This window comes from Monoraphidium neglectum, assembly GCF_000611645.1.
Source record: "Monoraphidium neglectum strain SAG 48.87 unplaced genomic scaffold scaffold00076, whole genome shotgun sequence".
Lineage (NCBI taxonomy): Eukaryota > Viridiplantae > Chlorophyta > Chlorophyceae > Sphaeropleales > Selenastraceae > Monoraphidium > Monoraphidium neglectum.
In genome coordinates this window covers 26,775-46,360 of record NW_014013552.1, presented here as the reverse complement: position 1 = coordinate 46,360, position 19,586 = coordinate 26,775, and the positions used below count along the sequence as shown (strand labels likewise).

At 66.6% G+C, this 19,586-nt stretch overlaps 4 protein-coding genes across 4 annotated transcripts in view; 2 read left to right on the top strand and 2 right to left on the bottom strand.

Annotated features, from left to right (window-relative positions):
* Positions 1-313: 313 nt before the first annotated feature.
* Positions 314-7,457, top strand: MNEG_0857 (tetratricopeptide repeat and ankyrin repeat containing 1; the record flags this gene model as incomplete). Its single annotated transcript, XM_014050667.1, has 11 exons — positions 314-431; positions 688-758; positions 1,017-1,121; positions 1,403-1,513; positions 1,788-1,922; positions 2,252-2,364; positions 2,705-2,879; positions 3,247-3,419; positions 3,638-3,830; positions 4,147-7,029; positions 7,317-7,457. 11 exons carry the CDS (start codon positions 314-316, stop codon positions 7,455-7,457), a joined length of 4,218 nt encoding a protein of 1,405 aa, XP_013906121.1.
* Positions 7,458-8,198: 741 nt separating this feature from the next.
* MNEG_0856 (phospho-L-seryl-tRNASec:L-selenocysteinyl-tRNAsynthase) lies at positions 8,199-11,333 on the bottom strand (the record flags this gene model as incomplete). Its single annotated transcript, XM_014050666.1, has 6 exons — positions 8,199-9,083; positions 9,497-9,512; positions 9,746-9,882; positions 10,060-10,200; positions 10,482-10,727; positions 11,166-11,333. 6 exons carry the CDS (start codon positions 11,331-11,333, stop codon positions 8,199-8,201), a joined length of 1,593 nt encoding a protein of 530 aa, XP_013906120.1.
* Positions 11,334-13,497: 2,164 nt separating this feature from the next.
* Positions 13,498-14,839, top strand: MNEG_0855 (hypothetical protein; the record flags this gene model as incomplete). The annotated part of the gene is made up of 3 exons (XM_014050665.1): positions 13,498-13,502; positions 14,218-14,325; positions 14,581-14,839. 3 exons carry the CDS (start codon positions 13,498-13,500, stop codon positions 14,837-14,839), a joined length of 372 nt encoding a protein of 123 aa, XP_013906119.1.
* Positions 14,840-18,959: 4,120 nt separating this feature from the next.
* Positions 18,960-19,586, bottom strand: part of MNEG_0854 (hypothetical protein) — a gene marked incomplete at both ends in the record, with an annotated part of 3,303 nt that continues 2,676 nt past the window's right edge. The window contains one exon of the mRNA XM_014050664.1: positions 18,960-19,181. Coding sequence (XP_013906118.1) covers positions 18,960-19,181 — 222 coding nt within the window. The remainder of the gene's footprint in view (positions 19,182-19,586) is intronic.

Here is a 19,586-nt window from a genome sequence, read left to right as displayed (position 1 = left end):
CCCCTCACCCCACCACCCCCAACCCTCACCCCAGACTTCATCCAAGGCGAGCTCGAGCTGGACCTGGCACTGCTGGGCCAGGGGGGTGTCGGGGGCGTCTTCTACTCCGGTGAGCGGCGGCAGACGGGACACTATGCCTGAGAGGTCAAGCACACAGACATGAGGCATTGAGATCGCCCCTGCATGTCTTGGCCAAGATACACATGATCTTGTTGGATGATGCGTACCCACTTCTGTGGCGCCTGTGTTTGCAGGGGACACCGCCCAGACCATCACCGCCGGCGTGGGCTTCCGCTTCACCGACGTCAAGTCGATGCTGACACAGCACATCGAAAAGGAGGCGCGCCGCGGGGGCCGCCGCGAGGGTGCCGCGGCCGCGGTCGGGCCGCCGCTGCAGCTCAGCCTCTGCACCAACTACCGCACCCACGCAGGTGTGCGGGCGGACGGTTGGGCGCGGGCGGGCACAAGTCTGAGGCTCTATCCCGGGGTCTGTGGATGTTGCACGATCAGCACGTGGCAGGGCAGGAGGCTCAACAAGTCGGTCCACCACTTGCTTGGTCGACCGAGTTCCACATCTTGCTGTTTGCCATTCATGCGTTTTCACCTGTACCAGCGTCTGTCGCGCACCCTGATGCGGTCATCCGACTAAGCACACCACACCCCACCCCACACCATCATGTCTCCAAGGCATCCTTGACGTGGCCAACGCCCTGGTGTCCTTTTTGGGCGCCGTTGACCGCAACGCGCTCGACAAGCTGGTGGGTTTGGCTCAGCAGCCACCTGTCTGTCGGTGTGGTGCTTTACTTGCGCTTTGCTGGCTTGGTACCGCATGCGTCACCCATGCGCCAGGCACTGCTGACAGGGTTTGTCATCCTCCAGCGGATGCCGGCGGCTTGGATGGCTTCACGCCCTCTTTGAGTATGCGGGGCGGGATGGGGGGTTGGGTGGCGGCGCAAACCCTCCGGCCTTGGCTGCGCCGACTTTGCTGACGTGGCGCCGCATCCCGTCGCCTGCAGCCGAGGGAGCGCGCGTTCTTCGGCGGCCCGCGGCCCCTGCTGCTGGGCCGCATGACTGAGGATGACGTGGCGCTGCTGCTCTCCAGGGGCAAGAGCAGGCGGCGGGTGAGCTTGCTTTTCTGGTGCCGGGCCATGCGTGTGACGTGATTGTCTGGTGTTGTCTGGGCAATGCAGCGGGTGTGGTGTGCGCGTTGATCACACGGGGAAGAACGGTTTGAAATTGTGGCGGTGCATGCCTGCTTGTGAATTGCTCAATCCCATTCAGTCCTCACACCTGCCCTTCTCATCTGACTGGCCTGACCCTCTTCCCCTCTGTTCTTGCGACGCCTCCCCTTTGCTTTCATCCCAACTCCGCTCCACACGCATCGCACCGCCGGTAACCCCAGCTTGAGTTTGGGGCAGACGTGTGCGTCCTGGTGCGCGACTCGGGGGCCGCCAAGCTGCCGGCGCGCGTGCAGGGCAGCGGCGCGCTGGTGATGACCGTGAGGGAGGCCAAGGTGGGGGCCTGGTGGTTGTGTGGTGATCCGCGGGTCGACTTGTCCCATGGTGATTGACCCACCAGCACGCTGCCAAATTGAGCGTATGACCGCGGTTGATTCACGTACCGCGTCCGGCACCCACGGGCGGCGTCGCACTGGCTCTACTGCGTTGCCTGCGCGTCTGGCTGGCCCTCAGCCCTACCAGCCCGTGACGACAACACTAGCTTGGCCTGGCCGCATCCAGACCCGCTCTCTTCCTGACACCCTGACCGCTTACGCACCCCTGACTCAGGGCCTGGAATTCAACACGTCATTGCTGGTGGACTTCTTCTCGAGCATGACGGACTCGAACGCCAACGTGTGGCGCTGCATGCTGTCGTGGCTGGAGCGCCTCGCGGAGGACGGGGGCGCGGCTCAGCAGCTGGAGGTGAGGGGTGTGCGAGGGTGTCAGCGCGCACGCCCGCGCGCGCGCGCGCGCGTGTGTGTGTGTGTGTGTGAGCGTGTGAGCGTGTGAGCGTGTGAGCGTGTGTTTTTGTGTGTGCAGCGGTGCAATGGTATGCACACATGTTTGCAGTCTGTGGGTTGGCAAGCCCCAAAACTGGACGCCCCCCTCAGACCAGCCCCCAGCCCCAGCCCCCACGCGCACGATTCCGTGCTCCACACATCTCCCAACCCATGGGCAACGCCGTCGCATGGCATCACCACATGGCGTCATCACTCACCCCGATTATACATCATTGACTCTCATCGCCCCAGGACGTGTTCCTTGACGACGAGGGCGAGGCCCACGTGGCCCCCCTGGAGTTTGACCCCGCGCTGCACGCGGCGCTGGTGGAGGAGATCAAGCTGCTGTACGTGGCCGTGACACGGTGAGGGGGGGTTCCCCATCACACCGACCATCACATCGGCACAGGCCATGCTGCTTGAATGTTTGCCGCGCAATGCTCACCGCTGTGAGAATCAAAATGGAAGCCGCCGGGTGTGTAAGCCCCTGTGCGCCGTGCAATTGTGGATGCCGGCTTTCGCCCAGTCTCTCGCCGCTGGCGGCCTCTTGCCCCTCACGCTCACCGCGCCTTGTGCCTCTCCAATCAACCTCCCCTGCGTCCCACGGCGCCGCCCAGCAGCTCATGCGGCTGCCTCCCTCCTGACATAACACCCCTCGCCCGACTTCCCACCCCGCCTGCCTCCCGCTTCGCCCCCTCCCCAAAGTGCGCGCGCCAACTTGATCCTGTTTGAGAGCGACCCCCACAAGGCGGGGCCGGTCTACTTTGCCCTGCAGCGCCTGGGGCTGGCCACCTTCATCAAGGCGAGCCTGTGCCTAACCACCCTTGCCTCGCCAACATGGCACGCGGCTCGCGCCCCGCGGAGACCCGACGCACGGCCTGTGCATTGCCCGCGCGTCGCAGGCTTCTGCACTGACATGGTTCCTCTGCGGCTGCTCTGACCCGCTTATCCGCAGCCACACATACCGTTTGCACGCACACACGTTTGTGTGCACGCATGGGCGTGCACGCACGTACATACATGCGCGAGCTCTCACACACGCACGCGCGCGCACACGCACACACACACACACACACACACACACACACACACTCTCTCTCTCTCTCTCTCTCTCTCCCTCTCTCTGTGTGTGTCTCTTTTGCACACACAGAATCATACTCACTTGCCCACACACTCTCCCTCCCTCTGACACACACACTCTCTCTCCCTCGCTGCCGCCCCCCCCCCCACACACACACACATCACAGGAGCCCCTGGCAGTCGCCGACGACACGGGCGCGCTGCTGTCCGGCTCCGTGAGCTCTGGCCCCGACGACTGGGCGGCGCGCGGGGCGCAGCTCCACAACCGCGGGCAGTATGAGCTGGCGGCAAAGTGCTACCGCCAGGCGGGCGACAGGGCGCGGTTTGCTGCCATGCTCGGGTGAGCAGGTTGGGATGTCGACTACATTTGGGTATCTCGTGTTTTGCGTCGCGTGGAGTGCAGCTGCGTGGTCATGGGTTCGGCAGGGTGGGCGGCGTGCCCAGTACGGGTGCATGCTGCGTCTGACAAACAAGAACTGCTGAGCTGCGCCCTCGCCGCGGCTGACGGCGGGCGCGCCCCTGCTGACCTTGTGCTGACACCCCCACCCTTTGAAACAGGTTTGCGGCGATGGAGGCCGGGGAGCTGTCCGACGGGGTCAGCCTGCTGCTGCGCGCCGCGGCGGCGTGCGGCGGCGGCGGCGGCGGCAGCGCGGCGTCGGGCGCCGAGTGGCGCGAGTGGCTGGGGCTGGCGGGGAAGGCGCTGATGGTGCTGCCTGGGCGGCAGGCGGAGGCGGCGCTGGCTTACCTGCAGGTGCGTTTTCATAGTGATGGTTGCCTCTTTGTTTAGGTGGCATTGTGGGGAACGTAGCTTGTTGCTGATGCTGCTGGTCGGGACGCGCGCGTGCCTGCTACCTGTGGCCGCCGTGGCTGCCCAGCCGCGCTCCTTGCGTGTCCCCCTGATTGCACATCGCAAACCCAGCAATGCGCACCCACTCCCCTTTTCCCCCCCCCCCCTCCCTTCTTTCCCGTCCGCCCACACTCCACCTATACTGCCTCTGGCGCTCACTCGCTGCCCCTCCTCCTCCGTCGACCCCCCTCCTGCCGCACATCCGCTCCCAACTCCACAGCTGGGCGACTTTGAGCGAACAGAGGCGGCCCTAAAGCGCATTTCTACGTCAACCGTCCCCGCTGCCGCCGCCCTCCTGGCCGACCCAGCCTTGAAGGCAGATCGCGAACTCCACATGCTGTTCGCGGCGGGAACTTCCCGCCTGCAGGCGGCGCTGCGCAGGAGCCTGAACGCCCTGGCGGCCGCCGGCCGCGGCGGTCGACGCAGCCGCAGCGGCGGGAGAAGAAGCGACAAAGGCAACGGCGGTGGCGGTGGCGGTGGTGAAGGAGAGCTGCAGAGGGCTCTGGAGGAGCTGTTTTTGGCTTCTGATGACGTCAGAGAGGCCGCCGCCGCCGCGCGCGACGCGGGCTGCCCCGCCGCCGCGCAGCTGCTTTCCACCGGCGCCGCGCGCGGCCAGGCGCGCACGTGGATCGAGGAGCACGCGGCGGCGGCGCGCGCGGCGGCGGGCGCGCGGCGGGCGGAGGAGCAGAGGGCTAGGGCGCTGCAGGCGGAACGGGGCCGCGCGGCGGCGGGGCCGGTGGCGGCGGGCTCGAGCGTGGGCGCGGGTACGGGCAAGGTTGATGTCAAGGGCATGGCGGCGGAGGCCGCGAAGGCGGCGCAGCCAACCCCTTGCCAGGCCGCTTCAGCCGCAGAGAAGCCCGTGGGCCGCGAGCGCGCGCCCAACTCAGTGCTTCAAGGTACGTGCAGTGGGCAGGCTTCTCCGGCTGAAGGGGTGTGCCAGAGCCCGCCCGGGGAGGCGGGCGCACGAGCAGACGAGCAAGCCGAGGCGGAGCCGGGGAAGGGCTTGGTGCGTCTGCCGGACGACGCGCGGCTGGTGCTGCTGCCCGGGCGGAGGCGGGGCAGCGGCGGCAAAGATGATGCAGGGGCGGGGTCCGGCGGCCGGCGGGCCAAGCCGGCGGCGGCGGCGCGCCAGCAGGCGCCGCAGTTAGATGCGCGGGCTGAAGACGCGGTGCTGGGGTCGCCGGCAAAAGCGGCGGCAAAATCGGACGCGCCGGCACAAATGTCGCAGGCAGCTGCTCAACAGCAGCAGCAGAAACAGGAGCAGCAGCAGCAGCAGCAGCAGCAGCAGCAGCAGCAGCAGCAGCAGCAGCAGAAACAGGAGCGGAGACAGCAGCAGCAGCAGCAACAGCAGCAGCAACAAAAGCAGGAACACAAGCAGCAGCAGAAACTGGAACAGCAGCATCAGCAGCAGCAGCAACAGCAGGAACAACTAACAGAGTGGCCGGCACTCGGCGCGGCAGCCGCCCTGCGTCGCGCCGCAGCAGGCCGGCCGGCGTCAGCCCCAGCAGTCCCTTTGAGCCAGCAGGGGCTCAGCCCTGCACACTCAATGGCGGAAGCTGTAAGGACAGCAACGCCGGCCGCGTCACCTCTGAAACGTGCATCGGCCCCCCAGGCGGCAGCTCCTGCAAGTCCAGCGCCGGCGCCCTCCGCGTCGCCTGCCACTGTGACGGCCCAGCTGGCGCCGGTCGCCGCCGCTCTCGCCGCAGCGGCCGCCCCGCCAGCGGCTCCCCCCTCGCCCGCCTCCGCAGCGGCCCAGGCTCGGCATGTCGCGGCAGCCTCCATCCCAATCCCAATCCCCGTCCCTCTGCCCGCTCCTGCGCCCGCTGCCCCGCCCGCGCCGCCGCGCGCAGCGGCGCTGCCGGGGCACATCACAGGGTTGGCCTTTGGGGCGCCAGCCAGCGCGGCACCAGCAGGGCAGCAGGCAGCAGCGAAGCGCCCCTCGACAGCACCCACGGCCGCAGCGCCCGCCCCGCCCAGTATTGCGGTGGACGGCGCGCTGCAGGCGCCCTCTGCGCTCGCTTCGCCCAGCGCCGCACCCACAGCAGCGGCTGTGGCGACGCCGGGGGCCGCGGTGCGGGGGTTGGCGCCCCTGGTGGCTCTCACGCAGCTCGTCGCCGCGCCGCCGCTGGTGACGCCAGCGCCAGCAGCGCCAGCACGCTCTGCCGCCGCGGCTAATGCGGCGGCGGGCGCAGGACCGGCCCACCTCGGGGGTGTATTTGCGATGTTCAACAGGGGTCGTGCAGGGGCAAGTGCCGCAAGCAGTGGGCCGCAGGGCGCGCTTGTGGTGCCCGCCCCACTGGTTGCTGCGCCGGCAGGGCAGCAGGCACCACCACTGGCTCAGCCTCTGGTGTGGCAGCAGCAGCAGCAGCAGCAGCAGCAGCAGGAGGCTGAGGCGGCGCCTCAGGTGCCGCCGCTTTCCCCTGCGACGCTCCAGCAGCCGCGCAATCCGCAGCCGCCGCCTGTGTCGCCTGGGGACGCGCTCGGTCACACACTGCTGCAGCTCGTTCAGCGCAAGCAGGGCCCCACATTAGTGCAGCAGCAGCAGCGGCAGCAGCAGCAGCAGCAGCAGCAGCAGCAGCAGCAAGAGCAAGAGCAGCAAGAGAAGCATGAGAAGCAGAGGCAGCATAGGGAGCAGCAGCAGGAGCAACAGCAGCTGCAGCACAGGGAGCAGCAGCAGCAACAGCAGCAGCAGCAGCGGCAGCAGCGGCAGCAGCAGCAGCAGCAGCAGCAGCAGCAGCAGCAGCAGCAGCAGCAGCAGCAGCAGCAGCAGCAGCGGCTTGCAAGCTTGGAGCGGCGCCTGCTGGAACTGGAGGCCGATGCAGCGCGGCGCAACAGGGAGCTGGCCGCTGCGCGAGCCGAGGTTTCGGCGGCGCAATCTGCGCGGGACGCCGCGGTCGCACGCGCGGCGGCGCTGGCTGCGCAGTTGGCGGAGGGCCCTGCGGCCCAGGCGCGGGCGCTGCTGGCCCGCCTGACGCCGGAGGAGCGCATGCGCGCGCTGCTGCCCGGGGGCGACGACGACGCCGCGGCGGCGCGGCGCGGCAGGGTGGCGAGGCGGGGGGCTGCCGCCGGCTGGGAGTGCCTCGTTTGCCTCGGCGGCACGCAGGTAAGGGGGCAGGCTTGCTTGACTGCTTTTGGCAGCAAGGCAAGGGGTGTGCTGGTTGCAAGAGCCACCGTAAATCGGCGTCTCCTGGTGCAGCCACCTGCTTGGGAGGCCCAACCTCCGGCCACCCGGGCGGGCCTCTGCCTTTGTCAGGCCGTCCACCACCCGTCTGTCCGTTTCCTGCTAGAATAAAGAATAGCAACCGCGCAGATGACGAGATGGGGCCCCCTTAACCGACCTCCGGCCGTTTCCGTTCCACCTGCCCTGCTGTCCATCTTTTGCTACCACAGGACGGGCTGGACGATGCGGCCTCCCTGCCCTGCGGACACCTGTACTGCCTGCCCTGCGCGCAGCAGCTGCGCGTGTGCAGCGTGTGCGCCGCGCCGGCTGACCGCAACGGCGGGGTTCGGCGGCTGTACCTGAACTTCTGAACGGCGCGTGGCTTTCCAGGGAGTGGCGGATGAAGGGGTTTTACTGGCGCAAGCAGCCGGATGGCAGGTTCTTTGGTGGGTGTCTCAGTGTTTTGTGTCTTAAAGGCGGCCACCTGCGTCATATTTATGCCGGCCGTCCGACAAGAAGCTGTGGGAGGCGAAGAATCGCGTGTATTGCGGCGGATGGGGGGGTTACAAGTGTATGCAAGAAGCCAGTGATACAGCTCAAGGACTGCCCTAGTGTCGGCACGTATGATTGGGGCCCAGGGGTGGCGTGTCAACGGTTGATGCAACCCCCACGCATGGCCAAATGAGATACTTTGCAGTATAATGCCTCGGATTTTTATAGCCTTGAGCCACCCCTCGCACTTGTCAGATTTCAGTGTCGTTGGGCGGGCTTGTGCCAGCATCAACCTCGTTTCCGTGAACAAGGAGCCCTTAGAAAGCCTTCCTCGCTGTGCTGTCCCGGGACGACAGGTGTGTTTGAACATCACAGTATAGGCAGTCCTTTTGCCCTTTGATACATATATTTCCGTTGTAACACCTCACACAACCACGTCAATGTGCACATTGCTGCAATCGCCAACGTCAGAACGCTGATAACTTAGGGCAGCCCTGCTTCAACTTGTTAAGGCGACCCGAGCAAACCATGTGTGCACTTAACCACCGACCATCCAACCTACGCTGGCGCAAATGTCAGCGCCAAAAAACTGCTGTGGTGTTGGCAACCTCGGGGCGCCACTATTGTGCACTTTGCTGCTCTGCAGCAGCCCGATCCCCCTCAGGACTAACCTCCCCACCAGCGCCTTCCGTCCCAGCGGCGCCGTTGACGGCCCGAACGGCGCCCTCTCCGCCCGCAGCCCCACCGCCCTCGCTGCGGCCCCGGCCGCCGCCGCGCCGCCGGGTCTCCTGCCTTTTGAACTCCCCGTAGGCCTTGACCAGCCGCCTGCAGAACTCGTCTACCTCCGCTTCGCTGCCCCCGATTGCGGCCGCGGCCGTCACATACGCATGCGGGTAGCCGCCGCCGGCGCAGTGCGCCCCATAGCCATCAAACGCGATGCCCGCAACCTCCTGCCGCGGCGCCCCCGGCGCGACAACGCGCGCGCCGGACACGCCGCGCGCCCAAAGCATAGAGCCGAAGTAGGTGGCGCCGCCGCCGCCGCCGCCGCCGCCGCGCTTGGCGCAGCCTGCCGTGACGCCTGCCACACCCTCCCCTCCTCCGCCTCCCAGCCCGCCGCCGCTGGCCCCTGCGGCCTCGCTGGCCCCTGCGGCCTCGCGCTTGGGAGCGTCGCTGCCGCTGGCCCCTGCTCTGCCGGCCGCGGCGGCCTGCAGGCCATCCAGAGTGACGGCGACCGATATCGGGTTACCCGGCGTAACCAGCACCCTCTCGCCGATCTCGGCCGCGGCCACCTGCAGCTGAGCGGTCAAATGCGGGAGCAGCGCCTCGCGCGCGGCGAGCGCCGCCCGCCAGCCGTCCGCGCCCCAGTGCAGCAGGGTGGCGAGGAGGTCCACCAGCGGTGCGGACGACGCGCGGCCGGGGTATGCGCGCGCCACGGCGGCGGCGAGGGGCCGGTCGGCGGAGGCGGGGGAGACGACGAGGGCACCCCCGACCGGCACCATGAAGTTCTGTGCGGAGACAACGGGTGACGGCAGGTGACGACGGGTTGCATTGACTGACGAAATGAGACATTGAGTGACAACGGATTGCAACAAGTGAAAAGGGGTGACAACAGGTGAGTCAAGATAGTGCCTGTGGTGGGGCTGTGAAATCAGACCCGGCGCAACCCCTCAGGAAAATCTACCTCCTGCCGTCGTCCCCATCCCCTCTCCTGCCCCGCTCGAAAGAAAAGAAAACGGTCCCCAAGGCCCCAAGCCCAGCCAGGCGCGCGCGCCTTGTCGGTCGACTGGACGACAGCGTCCACGCGCCCGCGGCGCGCGGCGGCCGTGATCTGGGCGCAGATCTGGCGCGACTGTACGCCGTAGGCGTTGTTGATTATGTGGGGCAGCCCAAGGCGGGCGCAGAGCCTGGCGACACCCACCACGTCGTCGCAGGCCCTGCGGTGGCGATTTTTGAGCGTCGAGGGCGCGCCACGCAGCGCAGCCATGGGGTTGTGCGGTGCTTTTGGGGTCGGGCAGTGTTCGCTGAGACGGCGCCCATCAACGCATGCTGCGTGATTGGAATGCTGCCGATATTCTGCCTCAGGGGCAACAAACGCACAAGGGCGAGGGCGTGTGCCGTGCAGCAGCGGCGGCGCGCTACTGGCAGACCAATGCCTCGCGTGGCCCACCTGGGTGCGAAACACGAGGTGGTGGTCACCACGGCTGCCACCTGGCTGGCGCCCAGCTTCTCCACAGTTGCCTGGATGGCCGCCAGGTCAGTCACCAGCTGGTCGCCGTCGCGAGTCAGCTCAACCACCGCGGGCACCTGATGCGAAGCGCCATACGAGGCATGCAAACGGACCGTCACTGACCAAAATTGCCACCACCCCTTTTCAGAGTGCTGCACGCTAGCGCTGTGCGCCGGGGCAATCAGCTGCTGCTGCTGCTGCAGCAAGCACTAGGACGTCATCAGTGCAGCTTGATGACGTCATCTGAGGCCCACCAGGTTTGCGGCCGTGATGGCCTTGAGGCAGGTCTTCTGGTCGATGCGGCTCCACACCACGTGACGCGCCCCGGGGCCGCGCTGGCCCGCCGCCGCCAGCAGCGTCTGCGTGAGCGCCATGCCTGTGGCGAGCGGCAGCACCTGCCGGTTGTGACGGCGGCGGTGGTGTTAGAGGGGGCCGAGGGGCTGGGGGGGACGCTTCCGCACCTGCAGCGGCCTTGGTCGACCGGCTGCACGTGCAGGTTTGCAGTGGGTGCAGCAACAGAAAGTGTTCGCAATAAGGCCAAATCTCTGAGCCGTCAAGTTGCACATCCTCACACACACAAATGCACATGCAAAGCTATACGCTCTCTCAGAACAGCAATCCAAGACCTTCCCCAAGACATTTTTGATCACACACAAACACGTTGCACCCCACTCACCACGGGCGTGCCCATGCCCTCCAGCCCCGCGATTCCCAGCGCGTCCCCAGCCAGCGCCGCCCCCAGCTTGGCCAGCAGGCTGGACCCCGCCGCCTTGGGCTGTTCCGCCGCCACGTCGCCGCTGCGCCCGACGCCGTGCGCGAGGCGGTAGTGGCGGCGCGCAACGAGGGGGCAGGCGACGCGAGCCTCGCGCTCGCCGACGCCGACGTTTGAGGGGAACGTGTTGGAGTCCATCAGGGAGGCATCCTTCAAGGTTTGCCGACGTGCGAGTGTGTGAGGTTGTGTGCGTGTGTGTGTGGGTACATGTTTGTGGGTACATGTGTGTGTGTGTGTGTGTGTGTGTGTGTGTGTGTGTGTGTGTGTGTGTGTGTGTGTGTGTATGTGTGCGCGCATGCGCGTGCGCATGCGTGCGTGCGTGCGCGTGCGTGTGTGTGTGGGGGGGACGGCCGCACGCCAGAGCGCGTGCGAGGAGGGGATACCACATAGCTGGACATACGAATGTTGAGGACTGACAGCTGCAGCTGCGTCGATGGGTGAGGCGGTTGTGACCGTGAATCCCTCCCACAACACAGCATCGCCTGAATTCGAGAGTTCCAGTCAGCAGCTGGAGACAGGCCCGCAACCAGTGAAACAGGGGGACAAGCACGCACGGATGGACGCCTGGCCCAGCTCCTGAGCACCCACCTGCAGCAGCATCTCGGTCGTGGCCTCGTCCCAGCCGCGCTGCGGCAGCCGCCGGCTGGACAGAAGCGCCTTGACCAGGCGGCGCCGCGAGGCCAGCGCCTGGGCCCCCTGCCTGATGTAGGCGGCCGACACCATGCCGCACGCCAGCTCGCAGTTCGCCTCGTCCATGGCAGCACTTTCTTCGCGTTGACTGAATTTCATACAGATTTGGAGATATCAGGGTTTCAGGGTGGCGGGGCGTGTGCGTGCGCGACCTGGCGGCCGCGGCCCTAGCTCACTCGGCGGCGCGCTTGGCGCCCGCGCCTGGTCTGCGTCGGCGCTCCGACGGCCCCGGCGCCGCCGGCGCCTCGCCTTTGGCGCTGCAGCTGCTGCTGGGCGCCGCGAGCACCCAGTCGAGCAGGGCGGGGAACAGGCGGGCCGACCAGAGCGGCACAAAGGCAGCCACCGCCAGCAGCAGCGCGACGGCGACGCACACCACAGGCAGGGCGTCCGCAGGCAGGCCGAGCCACAGCTCTGCGAGGACTGGTGAGGGGTGAGTGCCGGCGCAGCGCGGGGCCCGTGGGGGCGACGGGCGCACGCAGCTCAGAAGGGCGTTGGGCAGCTGGGAGGGGCGCGCGAGATGAGATGACGCCACGCCAAAGGTGTGCGGAAGCACGCTTTGGGGGTCCCACATGCGCACGGCTGTGGGGATGATTAAGACCCCGCCCCGCGGGGGGGGGGGCGCATGCTTGGCCCAGATTGCGGCCATCCCCGCATCTTGCCAGCGGCAGGGAGCGCAAGCCTACCTATGTCGTAGACCAGGTGCGTCGTGCCCCCCTGCGGCCCGTCCCTGTGCACGCTTCGCCGGCCGGCCGACAGCAACACGACAGCCCCCTCCTCCGCGGGCGCCCGCCCGGCTTCCGACGCGCGCCCGGCCCCGCCTGCACCGCCACCGCTGCCGCCGCCCGCTGGGCCGGTTCGAAATTCGAATTTTGCGACGTCCAACAGCCGCCGCCCGCGCCTTCGCAGGAGACCGCCGCCGCTGCCGCTGCCGCTGCCGCTGCCGCTGCTGGTGCTGCTGGCGGGCCCGGAGCTTTCAGCCGCCGCGGCGCCCTCAAAGCCGCCACGCTCCCACGCGAACCGGATTGTGGCGGGGATCTGCCGCGATTCCAGGGGGCAGGGAGAGCAAGGGCGCGCGAGGTCATCCGGTTCAATTGCAGTCGTCATCTCGGCTGCACCGCGGGCAAGCAATTTCCTGGTGCCCTGATTTATTGATTGGAGGCTCATTCGGCAGCACATCACATTGCCGGCGCCACGCGGCCGCACCGAAGCTGGGTAGGAAAGACGAAGCTCGTAGCCAGTCGCTGGCTTGAGGCCCGAAAGGCGATACCTTGGGCGTTGATCCAAGATGACCAGGGTCGATTGGCGCCGTGCACCGGCGGCAGCGGGCATGTGTCACGGAGCGGCGCGATGCTGGACAAAACCCGCGGTGACAGCAGCCAGATCGTTTGTTCAGCGCCATACCGCGCCCGCTTCAACCCACTCTCTAATCAAAGCAAAACCCCAACGGACACGACGCGTCGGTGTGGTCGGCGGCGGGAGCGCACCTCTTGACCTCCGAGTCGAGCTCAATCAGTTGTGCCAGCAGTGGCTCGTGCGGCCGCAGGACCTGCTCCACCGCCTGCAGCTGCGCAGTGCGCTCGCCGACTGCCTCAGCCGCTGTGTCTATCACTGCTGTAACGAGCACGGCGAGGAGGCAGAGGCGCCAGGCGCGCGCTGGGCACATCGACAGTGCAGCCGTCCCACTGACCCACAGGCGGTGGCGCAGTGCGGGGAGGAGGCGTTCAGCACCACGCTGTGACCCTCGGGGTAGTGGGAACTTATCACAGGTTGTTTATTGAAAACATAGGTGCCGATAGAATACCGGTACAGCAAAGAATGACAGTCAGATCAGCCGATCTCACGAAAGATTTCAGAATTGCAGCACTGACGCTTGCCAAAACAAATCTTATTGTCGGCTTAGCTTATGCCCAACATAATACATACCACATATTACATCAGCCTTCTGTAATACAATAGAACGGGGATGTTTGCGAGATGAATGACCATCCATCAAGCAGCCATGCCCAGCAACTACAGGAAGCGGTGTGTGAGCGTCTCACAAAGGCTGGCGCCCTCGACAGCATCAGGCGCAAGGTGCGCTCGGGTGCTGTCGCGGCTCAGCGGACGTGCAGTGGCACGCTCAGCAGCGGCGAGAGCATGCTGCACGCTGCATGCTGCGCGACTAACGCAAGTGATAACCATTGACAGCGCATGTATCGCGTCATCGTGCAGGTTGCAGAGCACTTGAGGAATGATGTGAGTCAAAGCGGCAGTCATCGTGCCGCTGTGACAGTGCGATCGCCCGGGGGGCGTGCTCGCAGCAAAGCCTGCTGCCGCTTCCCCCCACCGCATAGCGCATCCGCGCAACAAACTCGCAGCGCGGGTGTGTAACGTGCGCGTGCGGCGTCTCGCAGGCGGCGTTTGACGCGCGGCTGCAGGAGCTACTCCTGAAATCTGTGGCGTCGCACGACCTGGAAGAGCTGGATAAGAAGCCGAGGGGGGCGCGGAAAAACAAGGTCGAGGAGATCAAGTTGCAATTGATGTGGGTGGCACGAGCAGATCTAGTTTGTGGGGGGAGGGGCGGGGCCCAGCAGGGCTTGCTGGTCTGCGCAAGGCGGCGGTCATGTGGTGGGCTGTGTGCACTGCCATGCGAGCGGACGTGCATGCATGTTGGCGGTCTGGCTTTGTTGCTGGTAACGGCAATCAAGCGCATGGGGTGCGGCGCGCTCGGCTTTGCAGTGAACATGTGAACTTGCGGAAACGCTTCATGCATTATATGTCAGCGTTCCCCACACTCTCTTGTCCTTCTCAGCCCACCTTCACAACGATCACGCGTTCGTGCACAGTCATGCGTGTGCGCTTGCTCACACACACACACACACACACACACACACACACATGCGCGCGACATGCACGCACGCGCCCACAAACACATGCACACACATGCGCACGTCTCTTCCTGCCACCGCAGCCAGCAGCTGCGCGGCGACGCCCAGGCAGTGCTGTGGCAGGCGCTCGCTGGGCCGGACAGCGACATCTCCAGGGAGGTTGAAATGCGGGTGCTGGAGGCCCTCTGCAGGTGAGGTCATCTGCTCACAGGCCTTATTGCATGCCTGCATGCATGTCACCTCGCCCCGGCGCCCCGGCGCCCAATCGCCTCTTCAAGGGCCGCGTCGCACTTGGCCCTCCGCTTGCCGAGGATGCGCCCGCCGGCACCAGCAGGGCCGGGCAGCTGCTGAATGCGCAGGGCAGGTGTTACTAAGTGAGGTTGAGGGCTCATGCGGAGGGGCTCATGCCCTCACCCACAACCACACCCGCCTTCCCCTTTCTGCAGCCTGACGGAGGAGGAGCAGCGGCGCGAGGCCGAGGTTCGGGAGCAGCACCGGGCGCAGCGGCAAGAGGAAGTGCGGCGGATAAAGGAGCGGCTGCAGCAGCAGCTGGAGCAACTCAACCAGCAGCACCACCACCACCAGCACCCGCAGCAACAACACCAGCAGCAGCAGCACCAGCAACACTACCACCACCCATCGCAGCAGCCGCACCCCCACCACCAATACCACCACCAGCCGTACCCCAACAGCCAACCGCAGTAGCATGCCTGGTCGCACCGAGCGGTCAACGCGTGGTCCACCCATCCTGCGTGGCTGGCTGCCCTGCCTACTCTGTGCTGTCTTGATTACGTTTCTGTTGTGCCATCACGTGCGCCATGTGCAGCTGGGTGAAACGCATGGCAAGGGGCAGGGTGTTTCCGATGCAAGCAGCGCCTCATGGCGCTAGATTGTTGGCGCTCATGCACGGCGGGTGTGAAGGTGCCATCTTCCCAGGCGCAGCCCGCATCAGACAGCTGCCTGCCTATATGCCCGCTTGTAATCGGCGCCGGCCGGTCCGTGTAGCCTTCCACACTGCACTTGATGGGACTCTGTTTTACAAGCGCGTACACTCGCAGCCAATGCAGCCAGCAGCAGACATGAGATGCCGAGTATATATCATCCAGCGTGCACGCCCAGCAGCCGCACGGCTCGGCCGCATGGCTCCGCCGCATGCGCGCCATCGCAGAGGCTCGCCCGTTGAAAATCCTGAGGTTGGGTGCAGGGAAGCGTGACAAGAACAGGAGGCAACGCCCTCCTGCCTTGGTTTTATCATTCCCTCTTCCCAAAATGTGCGCGCGGTCATGGGGCCAGGGCGTGAGAGCCAAGAGCGGGGGGAGGTGAACGCTGTCGCACCGCAAAGCAAAAATATGGCAATCGCGTGCATCGCGGGGGGCGATGGGCGGCGCAGGTGCTTGACAGTGGGGCAAGGCGCGCGCGGGTGGAATACATGCGCACGCAAGCGTGTGCAGGAGGTGGGCGCGAGCACTGGGATGGGCGAGCAGCAGACCAGGAGAGGGGTTGCCCCCAAGAGGGGGGAGCCGTGCACGGCCAGGGCTGTAAGGGAGCCCCAGTCCTCGAAATATGACCGGCTCTGCCAAGCCTGCTTTGCCCGCGGAGGAACCAAGTCACCCCGCCGCACAAGCTGCCTGACTTGACCGAGCCCCCAGCAAAAAGACCTGACCTCTTGAGATCTCAAAGGAGGAGAAAGGAACATTGAGAAAGGACTGAAAAGGATATCACCCAGAACTCCTGCCATCGTGTCATACAAGTTGCGCCGACAACCGTCGGTCGCTCGGGCGCCAGTCAGTGGTGCTCAGCACCAGCCCGCTTGCCGCGCTTGAACGCGGCCGACAAAAAGCCCGCCAAGCTCTCCAGCATGCCACCGCTGGGGCGCCGCATGATTTGACTTGGATTGACCTCCTCCTCACCCTCCTCGCCGTGCTGCAGCTGCGGTTGCTGCTGCTGCTGTTGCTGCTGCTGCTGCGGCTGCTGTTGCTGCTGCTCAGCATCCTCTGGCAGCTCACCCTCGGCCTGCCACCCAGTCCCTCCATGCGATTGCCCCTGCGAGCGCCCGCCCTCATCCGCCGACCGGCGGCGCCGCTGCTGTGGCTGCTGGTGGCGGCGGAGGCGCTGCTGCGGCTGCAGTGGGGGCTGGGGCTCCTGCCCGCCCTCCGGGCCCTCTGCTGTGTCCGAGCGCCGCAACCTCCGGAGGCGACGCTTGGGCGCGTCGCTTGGGGGCGCGGCGGACCTGCTCCTGCCCCCGGCCAACCGCCAATGCCCTTCGCGCTGATGCTGGCCCGATGGCTGGCCCTGCGACGGGCCGCCGCCGGAGGAGCAGCGCCGCCGGGGGCGCACGGAGCGGGTGCGCAGCCCATCTGGCTCTGCGCCCGCGTCCTGGCTACCGTCGTCCTCTTCGTGCCCCTGCTGCTGCTGGTGCTGATGCTGGTGCGGCTGCTGCTGCTGCTCCACCTCCTCACCATCATCTTGCCCCTGCTCGTGCCGCCGCCGCCGCTCACGCCGCCGCGGCCGTGCCGCCAGTCCCGCGGAATCCTCGCCAGCGGCCGCAGCTAGATTCCCAGCGGGATGCATGCCCCCAGCAGCACCCGTCATTGCGCCCAAGGCTGGGTTTCCCCAGGGGCCTGACGGGCCGGCGGCGGCCTCTGCAGCCATCCCCACGCCATTGTAGGCTGACTTCACACGACACACCCCAGGGGCACGGGCGCCGGCATCAGAGGGCCCCGCCACTGCAGGGTCAGCTGAGGCCGTAGGCTGCTGCGGCGCCGAAGGCAGCAGCAACTGCCTCCGCTGCATGTCGACGGCCGCAATTGCTGCGGCGGCGGCCGCTGCCACCTCCGGCGCCGCCCCGGTGTTGAAGACCGGATAATCGTGCGCGTGGCGCAGCGGCGCGGGAGGCGGCGGGGGTACTCCGGCCGCACGGCGCCTCTGGGCGAACCCAGGCGTCACTTGCTCTGAGTCCCCGGCGTCTGGAGCTGCAATTGCAGCAACAGCGGCGGCGGCGATCGCGCCAAAGGCACCTGCCTCAACCTCCGCCTCGTCGGCATCGGCCGGCCCACCTCCATCGCCCCCAGCCGCGCCCGCCTCAACACCAACCGCCCCCGCCATGACAAGACCAGAGACCGCTCCCGCGCCGCGGCCGGTCCTGCCAGCGCGCCGCATGGGGCGGCCAAGCGCCGCCCTCCTCTCCACGCCGCCAGCCGCCGCGCCGCCAGCCCTGCGCTTGGCCTGCTCGCGGCTGGACGCCTCAAACCCTGCACGCGTGCCATCCAGCACATGGGTTAGGCTGTGTCACCAGCGCAATTACTCACGACCCTCGACCATGACCATCCATGCAGGAAGCGCCTCTTTGGGTGTGCCAAAAGTGGCTGCAAAGAGCAAGATCAATTCCACCAGCTATCAGTGACGAGGTGCCCCCGAAAACTGTGCCACTCACCGTTGACCTCGGTCTCCGACTCGGCCTCGTCGCACAGCCCGGCGTTGCAAGTGGTTGCCGTGGTGGGCTTGCATTCCTCAACCTCCGGCACCACCATCGGCGGCCTGCACGGAGGTGGGCAGGTGACCTCACGCGTCTAAGGAATGCGGGCATGCCTCGGTTGATCGGTCAAATAATAAGCAGGGCCGCTCTTAGTGCGCGAAAGGCGAAGCCACTTGGCACCGCTGTCCCGACGGCAGCAGTGGTGCACGAGCGTGCGCAGGCGCGAGATGACACCTACAGCTCTGGTCGCGACGCAGCGGTGTCGTCCAGCAGCACCTCTTGGCTAGCCAGGCGCCATGTGCGGCAGCAAGCTGCAGCGCTGCGGAACTGCAGAGCGGCACGTGCGCGGTCCCCGAAGGACGTGGGATAAGAATGGGACGCAGATAAGGTCCCTAGGCTATCCCCATCGAGCATTCACTCACCGCAGGGGCCTGCTTGTCCTGCAGCAGCGACTCGAAAACTTTGTAAAGCGCGTTCTCGGGCATGTCAGCCCATGGTACGCCCTCGCCACTGCTGCTTCCCCGTGTTCGCCGATGTTTGCGTGCTGGGGGAACCACGCGACCCCACTGCCTGACAGTGGAGTCGCACTCTGACGCTTCTTGGGGAGCAGGGCGCTTCACGGCCTGCTTCTCCCGCCTGGCCGCACCCCGAGTGCGTGCCATTATCCTACAGGGCTCCCCTGGCGCCTAGAGGCGCGCTCGGCGTGTGACTGGGCCACCCTGATCTGCCTGTTGTCGCGCACGGACCTGACGTAGAGGTGTCAATTGGTCGTTTGAGATTGAACCGAAGCATGGACTGTGGGTCACGCGGCTTGCGTTTGCCCTTTCACACGAAAGCGGAAGTCCGAGTTCAAGGGACGGTGTCGTGCATCATAGACAGAGAAAAGGGAATACGTGAGGAGCGAAGTATATCGGAACAGTAGATATCTCTCGCTTTCGGGTGAGCCTCGGCCCCTTGGCGTCATCGCGCGCTGAGCTGCCTTCCGACTCCAAAATGGTCATTGCTGGCACCGGGAGGTGGGTGCACTGTGGGCAGCGTGCATCATGCGCAGCGTGATGGCATGAAAGCCTGTTGACGCTGCAAGTCTGCTGTAACAACATTTTAATGGTACTTGCGGTGGCTGAGCACGGAGTGGCCGGTGATGCGGTGTGAGCACTGGGCTGCGTCAACTCATTGACCGCTGCAGACCATGCAGGGGTGGTGGACGCCACGCCGCCCGCACCGGGCGCGCAGATGCCTGCCTGCCAGGGGACGCAAAACTCCTGGCTGGATAGGCGGACCCGCGGCATGGAGTCGGTGGCGAGTCGAGGCACAGGGGCGCCAGCACAACGCAACTTCCCTGTGCCCGCGTCAAACCCTGACGGAGCTCCCCGCCCTGCTCGCGACGCCCCCGGGTCCCTCGGCCGCCCCTCCACCGCCGCCGCCGCCGCCGTCACCACCGCTGCTGCTGCCGCCGCGACCGCCGCTGATGCTGCCACCGCGACCGCCTGACAGGGAGCCTGCGCTCGACGGCGCGGCGCGCTGCCCCGCAGCCACCTGCTGCGCGACGCACTCGGCCAGCAAGGCCCGCAGCTGCGCAGCGGTGAGCGCGGGCACCGGCGCGTCTGCGGCACGCAGCGCGCGCAGCCGGCCATCGATGGCACGCTCCCTGCCGTAAAAGATTAGGGCCGGCAGGAGTAGGGGGCTGAGGGGCGGGCGCCGGGCGTGGGCGTGTCTTGGCAGGGGCCAACAGCGCGGCTTCAAGCCCCGCAGCACCCTGTATCAGGACGCTCTCGCCCTCAGAGCTCGTCCGACTGACCGCTGACAAAACGGACCCAAACCCCTCGCTGACAGACCCAGCCCCCCATCCCCCCAGCGCACCTGGCCTCGAGCTCCCGCCGCTGCCTTTGGAGTTGAAGATAGTCCGACCCCGAGCCCTCAACACCGACACCACCCTCACACATGCTGCCGCCGCACTCTATGCCCCCCTCCCCTGCC